Here is a 20705-nt window from a genome sequence, read left to right as displayed (position 1 = left end):
TCACACTACATCACGATGAAAATATTTTTTCCTATTACCTAATCAAAATTTTCCTTGCTGCAGTTTCTACCAATTCTACCAAACCTTATCCTTTAGCAGCATGCCTTTAAGAAAAATTGGTATTTCAACAAAGCTCTACTGTTTCAACTTGCTCCAAGTCTGACCTAGTAATAAAGCCAGATCTGCAGAGGACAAATGCGCCTGTTACTGAATTTAAAGAAGCTGTACTGCTTTATCAGCGTGGAGCATCTGGCCCTTCCAATGTCAACAGTAAGGCAATGTATAGACAGCTGTATTTTTAAGCATCTGCAAATGCTGACATATCTAGCTGCCTGGTATTTCCAGGCTTGGTTTCAGCAGTCAGCTAACCTGTAAATGACTTTCACAGAGCATAAAAGCACACTTGAATATCCCAGCTTTTACATAGAAAATAGCTCAGGAAACTCAGACAAAGTCTTATTTCCCCAGAGACTCTAAAGCTACGTTTGCAAAGCCAATGTTAGACTTTCAACACTTTCTAGTCTTACATCTTCCACCCACATTCTTTATTAGATAGTAATTCTGAATGCCGTTGTTTGCTATGGGATCTCTAAGCAAAGGTCCCAAGGCAAAGAGAAGTATCAAAGCTACAGTCACAGAAAGTTTCATCTTGCAAGGGAAAATGTTAACATACAAGCCCAGATTTTTTTATATATTTTTTATGGATTTTTTTTTTTTAATCAAAAGTAGAATGACTGATTACTTATAGAAAAATATGCAGTTTCTACTGGCAAAAGCCTTGATTACTTCACAGGAGTCTCTGTTGTTAGCAATTTAATTTCATTTCCACTTGAAATCAAAGCCTGTCCTTCAGTCTCTACTGTCCTAATGCCTGACCTCCTGTTATTTTATTTTGTTTAATCTGATGAGAGCAAACTTTGAAAAACCAGGTTCCAGAAGTGGCTCTTATCAGCACTATGTAGATCTTTCCCTTCCATAAAAGTCATGTCTGTGAAACAGTTCAACATGCCCTTTCAAGAAGGAAAAATGTGGAAAAAGATGAGAGACAGGGTGTTTCTTTTTCCTGTCATTGAGATATCTGAGCTGTTTTCATATCAAAAATGCTGAGAGGAGACACTCAAAACTCATGAACCCATTCTCTTTTAAACTGCGCTGTCCAGTTCTGAATGTCTATTAGCTGTCAGTGGGAAGTACAATCTGGCAGATCCATTCCCTGTCCCCTCTATAGCAAAATTTGAAACACTGAATGGTTCAAGGCATTCTATCAGGCTTACAGGTACTATAAGATGTTCAATTCTCACTAAGTTTATTCTCACATATACATCTCCTATGCACATCCTTTGTCTTCTCATTCTCATATATTCTCTGTAGGGCAGACTTTGCAGCTCCTTCCAGACTCATGTTCTTCACTACCGAGTCTTCTATATCCCATCCCTGTAGAGATAGTATTGTACTGCTTGATACAGATGATTTCTTGCATCAGTCTAGGTTGATTAATCAAATAAACTCTGCACCAGCTGTCCTGCTAGACATTCTTAAGCAGATAGCCAGGACATATTTACATCATCATCTTTGTCTACAATGTGTACAAACATTCTGTCAATGGAGAAGTCCTGCAGCTAGCAAGGTCTGATAATGTAAAACATTCTTTTCTAGCTCAAGTAATATTCTCTAGTATGGGAACTAAAGGTTTTGCCTTCAGTTTTTATTTCACCTGTATGGTGCTTACTGATAAGAACTACTGATTGCTGTTTATATGGTGTCCACTCTGGTGGGATCAGATCCAGATGGCCTTTGACAATCATTTAATTCTCATTGTGGGCCACTTCAGCCATTCTTACTCTATAGAGTCTGGTCAACATATGAGATAGGTCTTATACTGGATTAAATAATTATTCATGTATCCTGATAGAATACTAAAAATTAAAAAATAAACTAAAAAACAAAACAAAACAAAAAACAAAAAACAACACCACAAAAAGCAAACAAAAAAAACCCCCACTTTTTTCATCTGAAATAACATGTTAGATTTTAAAACATAGAAAGCTTCTCTGCATAGTTATCAAATTATATTGTAGTGCACTGAAATAGGAATTTAAAAATAAACAAACAAAAAAACCCTAAGCTAAAAACACATGGGTCTTTTTCATTGCTAATTCTGAAATCTTCTGGGAGGTAGTTGTGTTTGTTTCTCCTGAAGGCTTTATGTTTGCTAGAAGTTACACAGACTGACATGGAATACGAAGCCTGGCAGGACATGAACTCTGCTAGTATTCCAGAAGTTTATGTGCAGTTGGGACCATATGAAAAAGGAGGTAGTTACTTTTCAGCTTGGATCACTTGCTCCCCCCATGTAAATGTTGGAGGTAGACTGCAGTTTCTCCCAGGTTTGGAGAACAATCTCCCACTACAGCAAAAGGCAGGAGCTCAGATCAGTTTCCAGTGAGACATGCAGGACATTGCAGGAAGGCCCCAAATTTCTGAGACCATTACAGAGTCAGGACAAAAAAATTGTTCTCTGGACCCAGTATGTGAATTGCCCTGTGCTATAGAAATATAAATACTCTATATTGTAAAGATAAAAATGTAGCAGAGAGATTCATTACTGTATGACAGAACATAATGTATTTGACAAAATATCACCTTGGTACTCAATCTTACCTGTCTGAAGTATTTCCAAGGAAGATATGGAAGACAATCCTCACAGAAAGGTGTGAGGTGAAAATCTTTCACACAAGAGACGCTGTGGACTAATTTAGTAATATCTTATCCTCAAGGACATGTCTTGAAATTCATATTCTCAGTGCTGATAGTTTATATTGCCCTTCTCAATTCATAGTGCAACAAATCCTTCTTTTCTTACAGTCATCTTTTAGGAAGGTTCAAGTCAATGCAACTTTGTAATTAGAGCTTCTGGAAGAGGATGCCCATTGTTATCTTCAGCATATATACAAAAAATACTTCTCATTTCAAATCTCTTCCCTGGTAGCATCAGCAAGATTCAATTTAAATGACATTTTTCACTTGGGGCTGAAGCCAGGTCTGCTTTTTAATGAGTAGTACTTTGATAGGCCAGTGAAAAGTCTAATGATGCGGATTTAACTCAGTTGGACATAAGCATTATTAGGTTGTTCCTGAGATATGGGAATATTGACAGTGTTTATGATAAATGACTCTCCTCAGTTATTCTTGCATGAATGATCTCCTTATCAATGTATCTGAAGTATTTTAAAAAGAGCAAGTATTCAGAATGGATTGTACTTACTTACAGGTTCCCAAATATTGCATCTCAGGCATCTTCCTACCAAATCGATGGGCAGAATTATTTTCCTTATACTCTGTGTCAACAGAATCACAATAAAATTTCCACGACAGAATGGAAAATGTCATATTCTGGTTGGGGTAGAGCCTGATTTATATTGTCTGAGGTGTTTAGATACCTTTTTCACTGATTCAGCCCCAGCTAGGAATAGTTTACGCTAATGCTAAAAAGGAAAAAAATGTATTTTTTGTTGAGGGAATAAGCTAACTGTCCCTGGGTAACTGTTCCCAGTAAGAAATGCATGCATCTGGTTACATCGTATGCATTGGTAGTTGTCATCAGACCATAGATAGCCAAAAGCAGTTATTCAAAAAGGGGGTTTTCTTCAGCAACATTGTGTCAATGCCAATTACTTCAGGTTGTTGAGTAGCAAGTTCATCACGGACACTACTGAGATTTTAATTTTTATCCTTCTACCAAGCTGCAGTCAGGTCAGAAGAAGAAATAACTGTGACTCACAATGCTTGGGGCATAGCTTTTTGCACTGCTCATTCAGTGTCAGATGGAACATTCTCCATTTGTGCATCAGAAAGGATTCCAGACATGGGATGAGGCTGAACTCCATGTTCTGCAGATCAGTTGCCTTACAGCTTAGTTTCTGCTCTCACCCTGCATGCAAGACATCAGTCCTTCAGCATCATTTAAAACCAATCCAGACTTTATTCTAGCTTACATCAGGTGGATCACATAGTTCATGATCTAAATAAAATACTCTTACGTGGGAGGGCATTTTAAAAATACTGTAGGAGTGCTCAGTGTAAAGCCTGTTTGTGAGGTCACACTGGAGCACTCTAAAAACTCAGTTAAATATGTAATTTCTCAGCAGATTTGACCTAGAAAGAAACTGATGGAGATATCCAGTGGCAGGGTGACGTGGGAAAGAAGTTACTAGTGCTCTGGGGTGAAGGGAAGATGGAGATGTTGACTGTAAGGTAACTGTCATGAGGTTCAGCAGTTCTTTTCTGTTTCAGAGGTTACAGTAGTCTAAAAACGGCTTGGCTGAATCTCACAAAGAGTCAGTCCCTATCCACAATAATTCAGTGGCAACTTTTAAGGCAACAATGAACATGTCCACGCAAACAGAGCCAAGGAGCGTAAGGAAGCGAGGAACAGCTGCAGACTTTGTAATAGATCTCAGTAACCTTGCAAAAACTTAGATAAGTATCCTGAAGAAATAGTCTGAGAACAAGGGCCTTGGTCTAGGGAGAGGAAGCAGGCCAGGGCTGACACTGTTTATCTATGGACAAAGGTTTCCACATTCATTCATTATCCCCTCACTGCCCAACAAGATTCATGGCTTCCCGAGTGGGGAGAAATTCATTTTAAGTCCAAGGAAAATACAGACTTCTATTTTATTTAACAAATAGCCACAGATGACCTTGAATATTCAAACCACTCTTCTGAGGGTACTACACCTCAGAGCTTGGGGAAATTGTAGTAACACCAGAATGACAGCAAAAGACAGGCATGGAAGATTTATAAACTGAAAGAAAAATGGTGATTTGTCACAGGCACAAGAACAGCACCAAAACAAAATGGAGTATCTACTTATTCTTTGTCTTTACATTAAGAATTTGCTCACAAATAGTTAATAAAGGATTATAAATTAGCAATGAATGTTGAATACATGTGACAGATGAGCAACAAAGATCAAAGGTTCATCCAACACTAAAGGACTCTGATGACAAAATCATTGCAGAGATAACATGGTTAAAATGCATTTTGATTTTAAAATATGTATATGTCTGCAGTTGTTGACAGGCAGTGAATCAGAATTAGCACTGCGTGTGGACACTGTTGATTTTCTTTTTGAATGCTAAAGTCCACATTCATTGTTGGGTCAGGAGACAAGCATCTGAAGTATGTACATCTCTAGAAGGTGTTGGAGATGCCATCCCAACTGCACAGCAATTTGTAGAAATTTCTGTATCTCTGAATCTTCTTGTTGTTCTCTGGCTATTTCCATTGAAATTCAATATATATTTCCTTCTTTGCACAGCTGAGAGGAAAGGGAAACGGAGAATCCGGACAACATTCACAGCTGAGCAGCTTCAGGAACTTGAGAAGATTTTCCAAGTGACTCACTACCCAGATGTCCATATTCGCAATCAGTTGGCAGCAAAGATTAACCTACCAGAAGCCAGAGTTCAGGTACATTATGTCTCCAAAGGCTAAGCTCACTGCATCAATTCTTTACTCAGGATATATTCTAAATATTTCATGCCTGAGTGACAACACTAATGAAATATGTGATCTCTGTGTTGCTTTACATGAGAGGCCAGTGTCATTATTCTCCTTTTACAAATAGGGTAAAAAGCATTTGTCACACAGCTGAGATTAACCAAATGGGATTAATCAAAGGGTTAACAGGTGGTTTAAGTATATTAAATGCATTGCAAGTAGAAGTTACAGATGGTTATAAGCAACCTATTGGACTCTGTAGCAACAGAACAGCCATTTATGAAAAAAATATGTATCGATTTATCAACCTTTTATAGGCAACATAATTCATTGCAATTCACATTGTCTCACTTCTACAGTTTTTCAAAAAATTGAAAATAACTACCCAAATGAAAATGTTTTTTAATGTCTTGTAATTTGAGACCACAGACTATAAATGCCCTGACTGTAATTTCAGTTCAGGGAAACTAATCTAGCTTCCCCCAGCTGTAATATCATCTTTATGACAGAGCTTAACACTGACCCCATATGGCTGATGTATGTGAAATATGCTGCATTGAAATATATATATCACTGGATTTGGGAATTTGGTATTCTATTTAGAACAGTTGTGATGATTTTTAGAGTTTCTGTACTTGTCATAATTCTGGAGTCATTAGTGTATTTCTGTGTATGTATCCCACTCTAACAATCAAAGTTCACCATAGAGCATTTTAATGACTATGACATGCCTGGGACTATGGACTAACTGTGATGATACTGCTTCATAGTAAGGAGACAGGGAACATCGGAACAGCACAGCTGCAATGTTCCTACTAGCAATATCTGTGCACCCATAACACATCTGCAATGGCATGAAGCATGAGATGGGCTACTGGTCAGTGTTCCTGAAAATCAAACCACATGAAAGAACAAAACCATCTTCCATGTTAAAAAAAAAAAAAAAAAAAAAAACAGAAAAGAAACAAAAACAAAAACCAACAACACAAAAAACCCAAAAAAAAAAAGTCATTTATAATCTGTGGAGAAAAAGAAAGAAGGAAATAAACTCAGTTATTGTGGGAAACATCAACCTGAGATGTAGAAGAAAGAAGAAAAAGCACACCTGAATTCCAGATAGCAAATTCCCTGTGCAGACAGGAAATCTGACATGGAAGTTCTCCATCTTTCTTGACTGATAAAGGTTACCGGACTAAGAACTAGTGGTAACTTAAGTACAAGATTATTTTAATTTTGATAGTATTTGTTATATATAAACAAAAAAGGAGTGCAAAAGACATTTTGAAATATAGAATCTGTGTGTCTTGCTTCTAGTGACTTGCTGCTTGAGAAGCATCTTGGGTCATCAGTTTGATATTCAATCAGTCCTGGAGCCCAGGAGATATTTCAGGACCTGGAAGAGAGCTAGTATTGTGTCAGTGCTTAGAAGTGTAGACAGAATGAACAGATAATGACTGACCTGTGAGACAAACATTGATTTTGGCAAAACAGTGATAAAGCTGATATGAGCCTCTGTTAATGATGAATTAAAAGAAGAGTAATATAGTTAATGCTTTTCATCGTTGGCTTATGGAAAACAAATGTTGTCAAACTCTTTTTTTTTTTTTTTTTTTTTTAATTAGATTTCATATTTGATTGATAGAGTTAACAACATTGAGGGCATGTGACTGCAAGGACCTTGCCTTGGTCTTACGCTGCTCTTGGATTAAGATCAAGATGCCATGTGCTAGTACACAAGAAGCTGAATGTGCAGCAGGTGTCCAATCACAAATGAGGACATTTCAAAGGAGGTCTCTCATAGAAACCATTTACTTATACAAAGGTCAATTTGTAATGCGTAATCAGTAAAATCTTTAATAATAGAGTTATGAAATAGTAAGAAGATAGGGGACTGGTAAATAAGGAAGAAGTTGATTCTCTAGTACATCGTGTTCTGTCTCATTAGTCATAGGTCTGCAGGAGAATAATATGTGGACGAGCACAGAGTAACAGACAGAAGCTGTTCCTGCAACATGGGGCACACCAACCTTCCACTGCACTCTGTTTTAGCCTTTATTTTCTCAAATATCCTTTTGGTCACCCTCCTTCATCCTGCTCCTAGCAAATGCTACTGCTGAGAGGGCAAATGAGTGCTTTGTGAAGTCTCAGGCAAGAGTAAGAAGACAGCTGATCCTGGCTTTAGCACCAGTGTGATTTTCACAAGCACATGCAAGAATGCTGTACTTTGTGCCAGTTCAAAAGCACTGGAAAACTGCAGGTTAATAGTAAGCAGAGAAAGAGTAGTATCAGTAGGCTGATGTCTGTGGTGGATAAAACTTGCAGGAATAGGTTTAAATCCCAGTAAGGGAAAGTCAAGGTGCACATTGAGAAATCATTCCAAGGGTGGGGGTATTAGAGAGCCAGTTGGGCAAAATGGTTTTGATTTGGGTTCTAAACACAGCTGTGCAGATATTAAGTAATAACAAGAAATCCCTCAAGTGAGTGTTTTATCCAATGTGCAGACTCTGGAAAGAACACTTAAAAGGTTGATTTTTTGGCTTTGGTACACTGCTGTACCCTCAATCGCTTATTGGTGATAAAGAGGAATCATTTCAAGGTACTGTTTCACCATATAACTTCTGCCTGCTCGAAAGGGAATAGAGCAGTTCATACAGACTAAGCAGTTCTCAAACACATGCAAACCCAGATAAACAAGTCTGTCCTTTCAGTAACCTCAGATAATGCTAACTATCAGCAATATAGCATAGGTCTCCTGGCATTCCCATTACTTCCTGGGCAAGAGATGCTGAAATAATTGAGCTGTTCATTATCAGATTTAAAATGCATATATATTTTCAATCAGCAGCATCTGTTTTTGATCCCTAACACCTTGTGTTCACTTGAGCCACTTGCCAAGTAAGAAATGCTTACATTCAAACAGCAAGTTCCTAAGCCAGCTGGTCTACAATGGAAAGGGAATCCAACTTTCACAACATTGCAACAAAATCTACTATTTTGGCTACACAGCTAATACTTTTGTGCCTCAGCCAGAAGCCAGACAGGTCAAATAAACTGATAGATGAAAGAAACTGCCTTGAGAAAACTGGTTGCCATGGGCAAAAGATATGGCAGATAACAATGAGAGCACTGAGTGATTCAAAAGGTGGCATCTTCTTGAATCTTTTGCTTAGTATCCTTACATGAATTTCAAAATGTTACAAGACAAATACAGGAAAAACCCTGTCGTCATAGCTCAAAAGGTGATATGGTCTTTTTTACTTTATATATTTATACAATATAATATTTATTTTTAGAAGATGCAATTCTGTGAGAGAAAAGTGGTTGTTCCAGTTATGCAGAGATTCTACTTGCTATGCAAAGTGCAGGAGGTTCTGTGTCAAACACAATGTTTTCCTTTAGGTTCAGCCTCTGTTTATGCTGAGCTAGAGGTCAATGTTCTCTGAACCTCACTTAATGAACAGAAAAATTAGTCGGATGTGAGCAATTCCTTCTGTAACAGTTATTTCTGCATCCTTTCTTGCCTGTATTCAGATCTGGTTCCAGAACCAGAGAGCCAAGTGGAGGAAACACGAAAAATTTGGCAACTTTGGAGGCCTTCAGCATCTGACAGAAGTTGATTTCATTCCTGCTCCCAAGTCAGATATCACAGTGAGTACTGGTAGCTATCTATAAAGCCAGTGAGGGGAGACAGCTATCCTTCACCAGATCAACTTGTCACATGGGACTATCCAAGAGAGAGAGTCAGAAGGACAAAAAATGGTGATATGATCCAAATAAGTCCCAACAAGTGTTGTCAATGAACGTATTTTTTTTTTAGCAGTAAGTATTATCACTAAACCTGTTCCATAAATACGCTGTGAGGTCTCTCTTGTGGGGTAGTCCTACCCTATTTTACTACTAAAATTTTTACATGGATTTACGTTCCCTGTAAATCATGCTTTGGGTCAAAACATCTTTACCACAGCAGGCAATGTCCCAAACTGGAAGGAACAGAACATTTCTAATCACAAAGCTGTGTTTCTTTAGCCAGTATTCATTCACAGTGTCCAGCCTTGTTAGGCTGATCTGTTGCTTTTGCCCACAACTGTTGCCCTTTGTAGGCCCAGGACAGTTAGACTAGGCTGGCGCACAGAGTCCTTCTCTGTCAGTAGTATTTCCATAGCTATAACAAAGAATATTTTGCCTTTATTCCTGAGTCAGAGCACTTCACTGGGTTTCAGGGAGCCTATTCTTCTACTTTTTTTTCCCTTAATTACTGAGCACCAGGGAAACAACTAAGGTTGACTGCAATTTGTATCTAAATAAAAGTCAAAGTCAGTACTGATTTATCTAAGACTTCATTTTTACTCTTAAAAGGCTCCTAGCTTGATGCCGAGGAAGTTTGCAGCCACCATCCCTTCCACAGGATACTACTCACCACTGCAAGGGCAGCTGACAACTGCTTGGCTGCCCAGCACATTCTCCTACATCCCCCACCACTTGGAGCTGCTGCCTTTCCCAAAACCATGCTTGTTCTTCAACGTCCTCCCTGCCTACAGTGCACCACGCTCCCACAAGATGGAACAGAGCAGTATCTGTGCCAGCTCTACATAGAGGATATGGAGGAGCAGGGGACTTGGGGAGCACAGTTTTATCACCCGTGACAGTTTGCAAGGGGCAGGTGTTCTCCTTAAGCAAGTATGCTGGGATGACAAATGGCATGAAGTCAGTACCAACACAAGAAGCTGCAGTCTAATGAACATTGGCAAGAGCCACCATGGACTGGGAAGGAGATCAGTGTTAACCAGAGGAGCAGCATGTTCTGCAGAAACCAAGCCAAGAACTTCTCCCTGGAGGGACAGTGCACCAAACTGAGTGGTCCTGCAAAAGAACTTGGTTTTTACTCAGCACTGAGATATGACCACATGACTCTATTGCACCAATGCCTTGGGGAAGGAAATTTTCCTGCTGTGAGGAGCATGTAGCCCCAAAGTGAGGCCAAACAGGATTTTCCTCCTCCATATATATAGGTTGCTTTCTTTGGATATGCTGTTCTTTACTTGGGGAGGGGCAAAGAACATGTTTAGGTCAAAATATCAGACTTTCAAGATACTTCTGTTTTCCAGAGCATTTGGTGAGGGAAGGGAGTGGGTTTGGTTTGATGGATGTGTTTTTGACTTGAATAAAGGGACAAAAACACTATTTGAGTTTAAATACAACAGTCTGAGAGGGGCAAAAGGGCTGAGCTCTGGATTTGGTACTGTGAGTCTCCGGGGGCAAGAGAATTCTTCAGTTGGTTAATTAAAATGCTTATGAAGAAGCCTCTCAATTTTTGACCTGAATTAAGAAAGCTCTGAAACTCCATCTGAAACAATAACAAAAAGAGACGGCCTAACTGAGTTTAATCTACTAGACATAATAGGATGTTATGACCCCACAGTTTGGCTTAATTGTAGATCAATAATGAGATCGGCCTACCCATTTACAAAATGTCTGTATGCCCTATTATTTGCATAATATTAATCTCCTTCCAACATATGGCTTTTTCCCTGCTTGTCAAAGGTCCAGTGCTCCTTCTGCAGATGTCTCCACTGACTCATGGGAAACACTGTTGGAAGGCATTGTTTAAAGGATTGCATTGTTTTTTGCTTTGCAGCCACAACACACACTGCTCACCAATAGGGGAAACTGCTGAGCAAAGGCAGTAAAATGTGGTCTCCCTCCCAGACATACCACTTGTAAGGGTGGCCAGTTGTGACACAGTCCAAATACAAAGCAAATCACCACCCAAATGCTTGCTGAAGAGTCTGCTGTGTGTATGTGGGAGTGCAGATAGGTTAATGCCTCTGTATAGGTTGTACATTTAAGAAATCTCTCTGGGTATAATCCAGCTGCCAGGTCTTCAGCCTTTTCCCAGTCACTGATAGTTACATAGGGTTCACAGTGAATTAATAGCATTTCTGCCATCTGGCTGGTACCAGTTGCCCCTGTATTTTACATTTGAGAGACCTGAAAACAACTAAGTAGTTGATTGTTGCAGGGTAAAACATGAATGAGCAAAACCCTGCCTTGTATGGACTTAATTTCTCCAGGCCACAACTATTCATCAGAAAACACTGTCCTGTCTCCCACAGGTGCTTCATTCCCTTTTTCCTGCATTTGCTTGAGTCTTTACATCCTCTTCGTCCCTGGCATCTTATCTGTCATCTAAAGGACAGTCAAGTCAGACACAGCATTAAAGTTCAGAACCATAAAGGGGTTAAAGCAACCAACTGATTAAAATCAAGGGGAATTAGTTATGCTATTCACCTCTTGCAACTTCTGTTCTGGGCACACATATACTTTAAACCTGCCTGACAAAGGTTTGTCAGAGGAACAAGTTGTCTGAGGAAGCTGACCACACACTAGCAATACCTGCTAAAGTGCAGCAATGGTTTGATCCTAATTTCAGAGTAAAAGCACAGGTGATTCACTTTACTTTGTAGGTGTCTGGGGATTTATCAGGGAAAAAGAGTCAGAGGTGTTCAGTTCTTACTATACTGCTTCAGAATCTAGCATCTCTGCTATGGTTGTCCCAACCAGAAGAACTCTGGCTATCTCAGTAGCCCAGTAGCTGAAAAAAAAGCATAATTATAATCTCTATCCAATGGGCCCAGCAGAGAGCTCAGACTCAAATCTAGTCACAACATTTTGTTCCCTTGGCTGATCTGGATAACTTCTCCAAGGTAAGGGGCAATGTGACATTGTCCCTGTATGCTTTGCCCTCATGAGGCTTTATCTGGAGTATTCTTTCCAGGCCTAGGGCCTCCAGCACAAGAAAGAGAAGGGCCACAAAGATGACCGGGGGCTGGGACACCTCTCCTAAGAAGACAGGCTGAAGGAGCTGGGCTTGTTCAGTCTGGAGAAGGCTGCAGGGAGACCTCATTGCAGCCTTCCAGTATTTAAAGGAAGATTAAAAGAGGGAGGGAAATGAACTTTTTACATGAGTAGATAGTGATAGGACAAGAAGGAATGGTTTTAACATAAGGGAGAGGAGATTTTGATTAGATATCAGGGGAAGTTTTTCACTGAGAGGGCAATGAGGCACACCACAGGCTGCCCGGAGAAGCTGAGGGCAACTCCCATCCTTGGAGGTGTTCAAGGCCAGTTTGGATGGGGCCCTGGGCAGCCTGATCTAACACTTGATCTAATGCCTGGTAACTCTGCCCATGGCAGTGGGGTTTGAACTTGATGATCCTTGAGGTCTCTTCCAACCCAAGCCATTTTAAGGTTCTATGATTCTATAACAGATTAGAGTTACAGACTCCTTGCCAATGGACATCCTGGAAGGCTGTTGTTCAGCCTCGTGAATCAGGTCATGTTAACCTAAGGACAGCTCAGAAATGAGTGTCCCAGCCTGTGACAAAAATGAAGCATCATTACTTATGGTAGATGTTTAGAGGTTTTACTTCAAATGACAAGGCTATGCAACCTACTTCACAGATACTCTTTGCAGTCCCTCACAAAGTCCCTTATAACCTTCACAGTTCCTCCCCTCTGTTCGTGGCTCTGATTTCCATTCTCATACTGACTTGTCTCAATGTGCCAGGCCACCAATATCAGATAAATAAAACCTCTTCAGCACAAGGAAAACAACCCTGTCGATGATGTTTGCACACTGTAGACACCTCTGAGCCTTCAGACTGCCCTGGCTTAGCTCACCTAGCTATCTTGTGTCCTTGATCTTTCCATGTAAATCCTTCAGGGTCATAGGTATTGAGGGCAAGATTCTGAACTGGATCAAAAACAATTAGATGGATGACCAAGGTCCGAGAACCAACGTAAATTAGCACCAATCAAGAAGGTGGAGACTGGAACAAAGTCCAAAGAAGTTGATGAATATGCATCAGGGGAAGGGATTGGGGAGACCAGTGAGTTGGCAGGATCAGGATCAGCTTTGTTCATATATCAGCAAATGGGGAGTGGTGGGCCTGCACTGCTGGAGGGGAAGAGGGCACGTCTATACAGAAAGAAAGTTGGATACCACATAGATTATGAGGCTGCCCAACTCCCATTTAGATTATTAAATGTGGAAAACTGGCTACATATGAGACTGAAATTGACACCACTGGGCAGAGCAAGGAGGAACATGTGCAATGATCACTACTTTGATCAAAAGCTAATTTTGCTGTGCCGTTTCCTTTTTTTTTTTCCTCATAGCTGGACTTTCCCAATTGGCAGACTTTTACCATCACCATAGTAAGACAGCCCAAGGGGTTCTAGAAAGCTTTTCTGTTATCAGTGCTGCTGTTGTTCTGTGGGGGTGTGTGGGGGTGGCTGAAAAAGAGAGCTGAGGTTTGCAAGGAGTTGTTTACTTTTGAGAGTTTCTTTTTTTTTCTTTCCTGTGATTACCACAGTCAGAAAAGGAACATGCAGAGAGAGTGCAGCCTGCTCTGCAATTCTAAACAGGTACACACTAGACCTTGGGTCAGAAAAAACTGTGATTTAAAGCAGCTAAACATCTGGTTCTTCATGCTTGTTGAGCAAGATCTGTATCCTTTTCCCATTCTGTTATCTGACTTGACTTTGCTAAGCAACTGCACTGTGCTCCATCACCCTACATCTCCTCTTAGCCTGGACTGAAGGTCTCACTTAAGCATCTCCTTTTTTTCTCTTCCATGTGTTTTTGTATTTGAGAAGATTATATCAGTTTAACCCAGGGACCAAATGAGATGCACTTATGTGCATCTCAGGGAGGTCAACCAGAAAGTCTGGATGCAAATAAGAACCTAATTCAAAACATAGTGGTTAATGGAATAATTCAGGTGGGCCTTCATTTAGCCAGGAGATTTTGTTTCTTTCCAAAAATGTTGCTTAGGTCCATCCTCTTTGCTTGTATCTTCAGGCAAACCTGCTCTGTCCCTGGGCCAGTTTTTAGCACACTCTCCAGCCATTGGATGTGCTCTTACTTTGGCTGAAATCCATCATTTATAATGTCTGTCCAAAGATACCCACACAGACTAATTTTGTTTTCAAGGGACTAGCAATAAAAGCTCACCCCTGCCCTCCCGAAGCCTGTCAGAATGGAAAGGGCAGGAAGGGGAAGAGCCTTTCATTCCATCTCTTCAGAGCTGGGAGATTCTCAAAAGATTCCAGAGCTGTTTCATTCATTTGATCAAAAATAAACCTGGTGTCAAAGCCGCTAAGAGGCTTTAGAGTAAATGCTTTAGAAGAAAATCAAAACATTTATTTTTTTTATCAGCTAGAAAAAATAAATATCTGCATCTCAAGGTAGCCAAGAATTAATTACCCAAATAGCTGTTTTCACAGCCATTTCAAGGAGAATGTGTGGCTTCATGGGACAGCTTGTGTTGGGGCTGCAAGCCTTTCTGGGATCAGTATATCATGTGATACATGCTGGCCACCTAAATGATCGGCAGCCTGTTAAAGAATTAAAGAGCATCAGCCAGCAGCCACGTGCCATGAATTCATAGCAGCTGCCCCTTTTTCTGCATTTCAAATCTCTCTAATAATCACATTCTTTGCCATTGCATTCCTCATCTTTGCCATGCAGCTAATGTCAAGTTTACAGAGCAGAAACTCACTGAATTCTTCATCATCTTCAATTAAATGTAGGTGCTGCTATTTACAAACCCCCCAGGCCTTGTCAGCTTTTAACAGTTTCAAACACTTCCAACAGCAGAAAGAGCTGTTTCATCTGCTCCTCAACAATAAAAAGAGCTAATTTAACACTTCTCTTTCTTTCTCTGCCTGAAACACACTCTTGACTCAGGGATGGTGCCCTTTGCTTTGTTTGTGTCTGCTGAAGCTAAGAAATTGTTCAGGGCCTGCAGCAACATCAGCCTTGCTTGTCACTATTTTTTCTACCCTCTGATGCCTTGCTATTCCCTCTCTCCTTTCTTTTACCTCCTCATATGCATTTAGAGAACAAATGCTCATGCTGCTTTTGCTTTATTCCCTTGGCTACACTCCTTTTACTGCCCTGAACATAGGTCCATCCTTCACAATACTGCCAGGATTCCTGGGGTGGGAGTGCAAGCTTCTTGGAAGGGCGTCAGGCAATGGAAAGTATCTCCTTACTGCCATGAAACTCTTGATTGTGTAGGAAGCTACTCAAGAAAGGCCTTCTCCACAATTTTCATGGAAAAGGAGGAATAAAATAGGTGAGATTTACACTGAATATAAGGAAAAAGATTTTTACACCAGTGGGGGCACTGGCACAGGCTGGCCAGAGTGGTGGTGATACTCCTTCGCTGGACACATCCAGGATCAGGCTGGAGAGGCTCTGAGGACTCTGATCTAGGTGTGGGTGTCTCTGCTCATTGCAGGGGAGTTGGACCACATGGCCTTTAAGGGTTCCTTCTAACTCAAATGATTCTACAATTCTATGGGTATATAAGTGTGTAGTGTTCAGGGTCTACCATATGGTTGCCAGTGTTACCCCTCCTATATTTAAAGAAATGTAGGTTCCTATCAAGGAATCTTAAATCTCAGTCTGCATTGCAGGTGTTTGTGCTATATTTTATTGATGGCATTTAACAAGCGCCCCTCTGTGCAATTCTCAGACACTTCGAATTTTACCAGATTTTAACCTTCAAGTTAACAGTTTTCTGTGTTACCTGTCTGCCTCAGGCTGATGTATTAACTTTAAGTGATTCGGTCTTCTTTGAGAAAGAGTCTTGGGAAAACATGCTGTTTTGCTCACTGTGACAAAATTCTGGTACCCTTTCAAAATGGAATGGTGCTTAGAGCAGGAGCTTGAAATCTGGCACAGAGGCAGCCTTTTCTGTCAACTGTGCTTTTTGCTGTCATTGCCACCGACAACTGTCATCTGGCCAAAGTATCAGTCTTTGAAGAGAATCAGTTCACACAGGTTTATTTCCAGTCCTTCAGGTTATAGCAGTTACATTCCCTGAAGAATCTTAAAATCTTTAAGGTTAGAAAAGACCACAAAGATCATCTAGTCCAACCATCAACCCCTCACCACCATACCCACTAAGCATATCCCTCAGTGCCATAAAGGCACAGAATCAATGTTTTATGCAATGCTTATTCTGATGGCTCAGCACAGCTTCCTCACAGACTCACTTTGAGCTTGCTTTGAGCAACGCATGGCCCAGACTCTCATGACAGCCAGCAGAGAGAGCTGGCCCTGGTTTCTGAGTGTCCCACCACCTTAACCACAGGAGCAAGATGGTGGAGAAACCTTCTCTACCTAGTAGAGGGGAAAAATTCCTCAGGAGAGGGGGGCTGGCAAGGAGTTGTGGCTGAAGGATGACTGGGAAGTTGAGAGGGTATAAATAGAAGAGTGATGCTAGTTGATTGAGGACACACTGATGGGAGGCCAGGGAGGTGCCACTGGCAAGGACACCTGTAGTTTCATGGAGCCAAGATAGGGGAGTTGCATAGCAATGAACCAGGGACAAGAGCTGATCTGAATTGCAATGAAGTTCAGGTTTGTGCCAATGAGTTCCCAGCAGATGCTTAGTTGGTGGCTTGAATTTTGGGGATCATTTGTGGAAGGCTCCTCCTCATGCTTTGCTTGGCTGGGTCTACACTACAGATCTATTTGACACTACTTGATGGCAGTGTGCAAAGCTCAAGAATGCTCTCAGCCTTTTCCAGCTGTGCCTTTCTTGATTCCCTCCTGCAACAGAGAGAGACTACATTCCCTCACCTGAAACATGGGTTGTGAGGCTCAGATGCCACTGGGAGGAGAATGGCAGAGAGAACAGGGGCCTCAATATAATGCCAGAGCAGCAGCATATAAGGCCTGAAAGCTCACAATTAATATTGAAGAGGTCCTGCCTATGGCCTGTCTTTCAGTGAGACCTTCCAACCCATGCATTCAATTAAATCAGATTCTACAGGGGAAAAAAAGCATCCAGCAATCAATTAAGGACTGTCACAATACAAGAACAAAAGTGGGCAGAGCAGAGTATTCACTCCACCCTTTTGGGGTTTCCTATGCCTTTTAGTGCTTGGTTTATCTACTTTTTTCTTTGCTCATCTTCAGCCTGCGGTGTTGCAGAGAGCATCACTGGAGAGGGGCAAACAACAAGGATAATAATTCTATGTGCTATGAACAAAGCTAAAAATTCTCGTTGACTCTGATGGAAAGAATCTGACTAGAGTAGGAGCCATTTTATTACCTGATTATGTAGTAACTTACTGAAAGGCGGTAATAAGATGTTATATAAATGTATATATCTGATGAGTGTATGTGTGTTTGTAAACGTGGGTGTGTTTCTTGAATGAAACTGCTTAAAGTCTACTGGGTCAAAGAATAAAAAAATAAAAAGAAAACAAAACCAGCCACACTGGACCAAACCCCACATGTACACTCATACCAGCATCCAGATAGTGTTTTGATGGTCAGCACTGGATGCTTTGGTACATGCACTAGTCACACTGCTATTCCTTGTTGTGCTGTGTGCATCAAGTCAATATTGTGCTTTCATCCAGTTCACATAAACAACCTGACTTGCTGCTATTTCTCAACAGAAGCTTCTCTGTCCTTAGCATCATCTTCTAGTTGTGATATATCCCCTGACACCAGAAAACCTTCATGATCAGGATTATCCTTTTCCTCCTCTCTGCAATGCCTTCACAGTCTCCTGCCACTGCCTATTCCAGAGCAAAAATGCAGAGCCTCCTTTCATCCCACACAAGCACCTGCCTTCCAAGGTACTCACAGCACACCCACTTTTCACTCAGATTCTTTGAGGACTGACTGAAATCTGAGGTGGACACAAGCTCTGAAAAACAGATCCATTTCGGGTTCAGGTTGGATACTAGGAAAAGAGCAGTGCTGCAGGGGCACAGTAGTAAGTAGGTGTGAACAGAACTACAGCTGGAGGCCCATTGATGTTGCACTGGGAGTTATGCAAGTGCAAACTGGCATTAGCACAGTGTTCCAAGACTAAATATCATTCCAGGTAATTTACTGTTCTCCAGTATTAAAGCTGCTTTCTGTACAAAAACAAGAGCACACAGTAGCACGTCTTTTATTTTCTGTATGCTTAGCTGAGCTACCTTAGCAGTGTTGCTTTCATAATGTTAAATCTGTACTCATGTTACAACAAAAAATGGCGCTGAAGGAGCCATGAAAATTAGTTCCTTCTCTTCTGGAAAATGACATCTCCAGACAGAAGTGAAGGGTTCACATCCTGGTGAGCAGCTGTAAACAGTGGGTCTAAGGTGCAGCCATGGCTTTTTGCCTAGGGTCTGTAGCAGTGGCAACTATCGCACCTTCAGCACTGGTATTGACAGATACCTTCAGCAATACTTCCTGCTTCTGCCTCTGAGACAGGTCATGCGCTATGTTGAATTGTTTGAGTAGGCTTCCCACTTTATACAGAGGCTTTGGGTCTGTAAGTGCACCTAACTCTTCCTACCGAATTTATAGGGAGACTAAATCCCTAATTCAGGCAGGCCCCATCATACTGATCCTCAATGTTTTTCTTGTAATGAGGGGCCCAGAACTGAACACAGCACTGGAGGTGCGGCCTCACCAGAGCTGAGTACAGAGGGACAGTCACCTCCCTGCTCCTGCTGGCTGCACTATTGCTGGTACAAGCCAGGATGCCTTTGGCCTCCTTTGCCACCTGGACACACTGCTGGATCGCGTTCAACTGGCTGTCAGCTAACACCTCCAGAACCTTTTCCTCCACTTGGCTTTCCAGTTGCCATGCCTCATTTCTATAGTGATACATGAGGTTGCTGTGACCAAAGTGCAAGACCCAGCACTTGGTTGTGTTGAAACTCAAACAATTGGCCTCAGCCCATCAATCCAGCCCACCCAGAACCCTCTGTAGGGCCTTCCTACCCTCCGGCAGATCAACGTGATAGTTGTCTTAGAAGTCTAGTAGTCTGCTTTTACCATGCAGCATGGCAAGTAAAGCAAAAAATAAAAAAAAAAGACAAAGGAAGGCTTAATTAAAAGATAAACATAAATGAAATCAAAACAATCAATGGTAGTTCAACTCTAATTGAATTTTATTGTCAGCAGAGCTGCTGTTGTTTTTCCCTTCCTCCCAAACTGAGAAGCTCTGGAGTAGAAATTTCCCGCATTGAATTTCACATTCTGTTCAGTTTGCTTGTGAATTTTTTATTTATTTATTTTTTTAAGAAGAATGTAGGAAAAAAAAAAAAAAGAAAAGAAAAAAGGAAAAAGGAAAAAGAAACTTGAAAGGAACCTCTTTAATTCCAGTCAAGGCCCTTAAGCAACCCACTTTCTACCAGACTGTTCAGGGAACTGAGGGTGTGGGTAGGAATCATCTGTCCCTGTTTCCTGAGGGGAAATTCCCCATGTGTCATAGAGCTGCGGAGAAAGGGCTCTGGAGTCCTCCAAGGAATTGGATTGTAATTCTAATGTGATGGCATCAGCTAATTAGCAGCTCTAAGAAATCTCACCTCCAGCCCCTCTCCAGATTTTTCTCCAATTATGGCTAAGGGTGAAGCCCTCAGAAGGGAGGTGAGGAGGGGGGATGCTGTCCACCGGTGTTGAAGGTTACACAGATGCAAAGCATAAAAATGACTGAGGCATTCAGTGGCAATCCTGTTTGATTCTGACCAACAGGAGCGTTAGCATCCTGCAAATACGGACAAGTTAATGTGGGAGATACTAAGAAGAGTAAAGTCCCAAAGCCTCTTCTCTGGCTCTTTGCACAGAAGTAAATATTACCCGTGTCATTGCAAGAGACTTACTAGTCTCCAGATTTAACTGCACTTGTTCACATGTGTGTATGAATATAAACATTCATTTTTCTTGAGGTTCTGCTTTGAAATTCTTAAATACAGAGGTTCTTTTGCTGCACTCTTTTCTCATACATATCATGCAGAGCATGATATTACCACAACAAGAATAATCACTTGTATGCCAAAGGCAGAGAACACTTTAGTTGCTGCTATCCCCAAGAGTTTCCTGTAGTGCCCAGAAAGTTTGGGTGTGTTTTTCATACCTCTGTGGCGCTGAAAGACTCTCCTGCTGAAACCAATGTAGTCCATTTTTCATAGAAAACAAAGTTCTTCCCAACTGCCATAAAACTGGGCTGCCTTATAAATGCCATAAAATTGCACAGTTTTACAAATGCCATAAATGTGGCGATGCAAAGAGTGAAAATTATTTCAAGTGTGGTTGCATCTCTCCCCAGTAACTGTGAGATGCCTGTCAAAGTACAAAGCTTTGGAACAGTCATATCACTGTACAAAGCAATATAAA

At 41.0% G+C, this 20705-nt stretch overlaps 1 protein-coding gene across 1 annotated transcript in view; it reads left to right on the top strand.

The window, feature by feature from the left end:
* The window catches only part of ISX (intestine specific homeobox), a 28887-nt gene extending 15607 nt beyond the window's left edge, over window positions 1–13280 (top strand). The window contains exons 4-6 of the mRNA XM_015863546.2: window positions 5322–5473; window positions 9035–9151; window positions 9860–13280. Of these exons, the coding sequence (XP_015719032.1) occupies window positions 5322–5473; window positions 9035–9151; window positions 9860–10096 (506 nt within the window). The 3' untranslated portion in view covers window positions 10097–13280. The remainder of the gene's footprint in view (window positions 1–5321; window positions 5474–9034; window positions 9152–9859) is intronic.
* Window positions 13281–20705: the final 7425 nt, after the last annotated feature.

The sequence above is a fragment of the Coturnix japonica genome, chromosome 1, assembly GCF_001577835.2.
Source record: "Coturnix japonica isolate 7356 chromosome 1, Coturnix japonica 2.1, whole genome shotgun sequence".
Taxonomy (NCBI): Eukaryota; Metazoa; Chordata; class Aves; order Galliformes; family Phasianidae; genus Coturnix; species Coturnix japonica.
The sequence above is the reverse complement of the archived record's forward strand: the minus strand, read 5'-3'. Positions and strand labels throughout refer to the sequence as shown.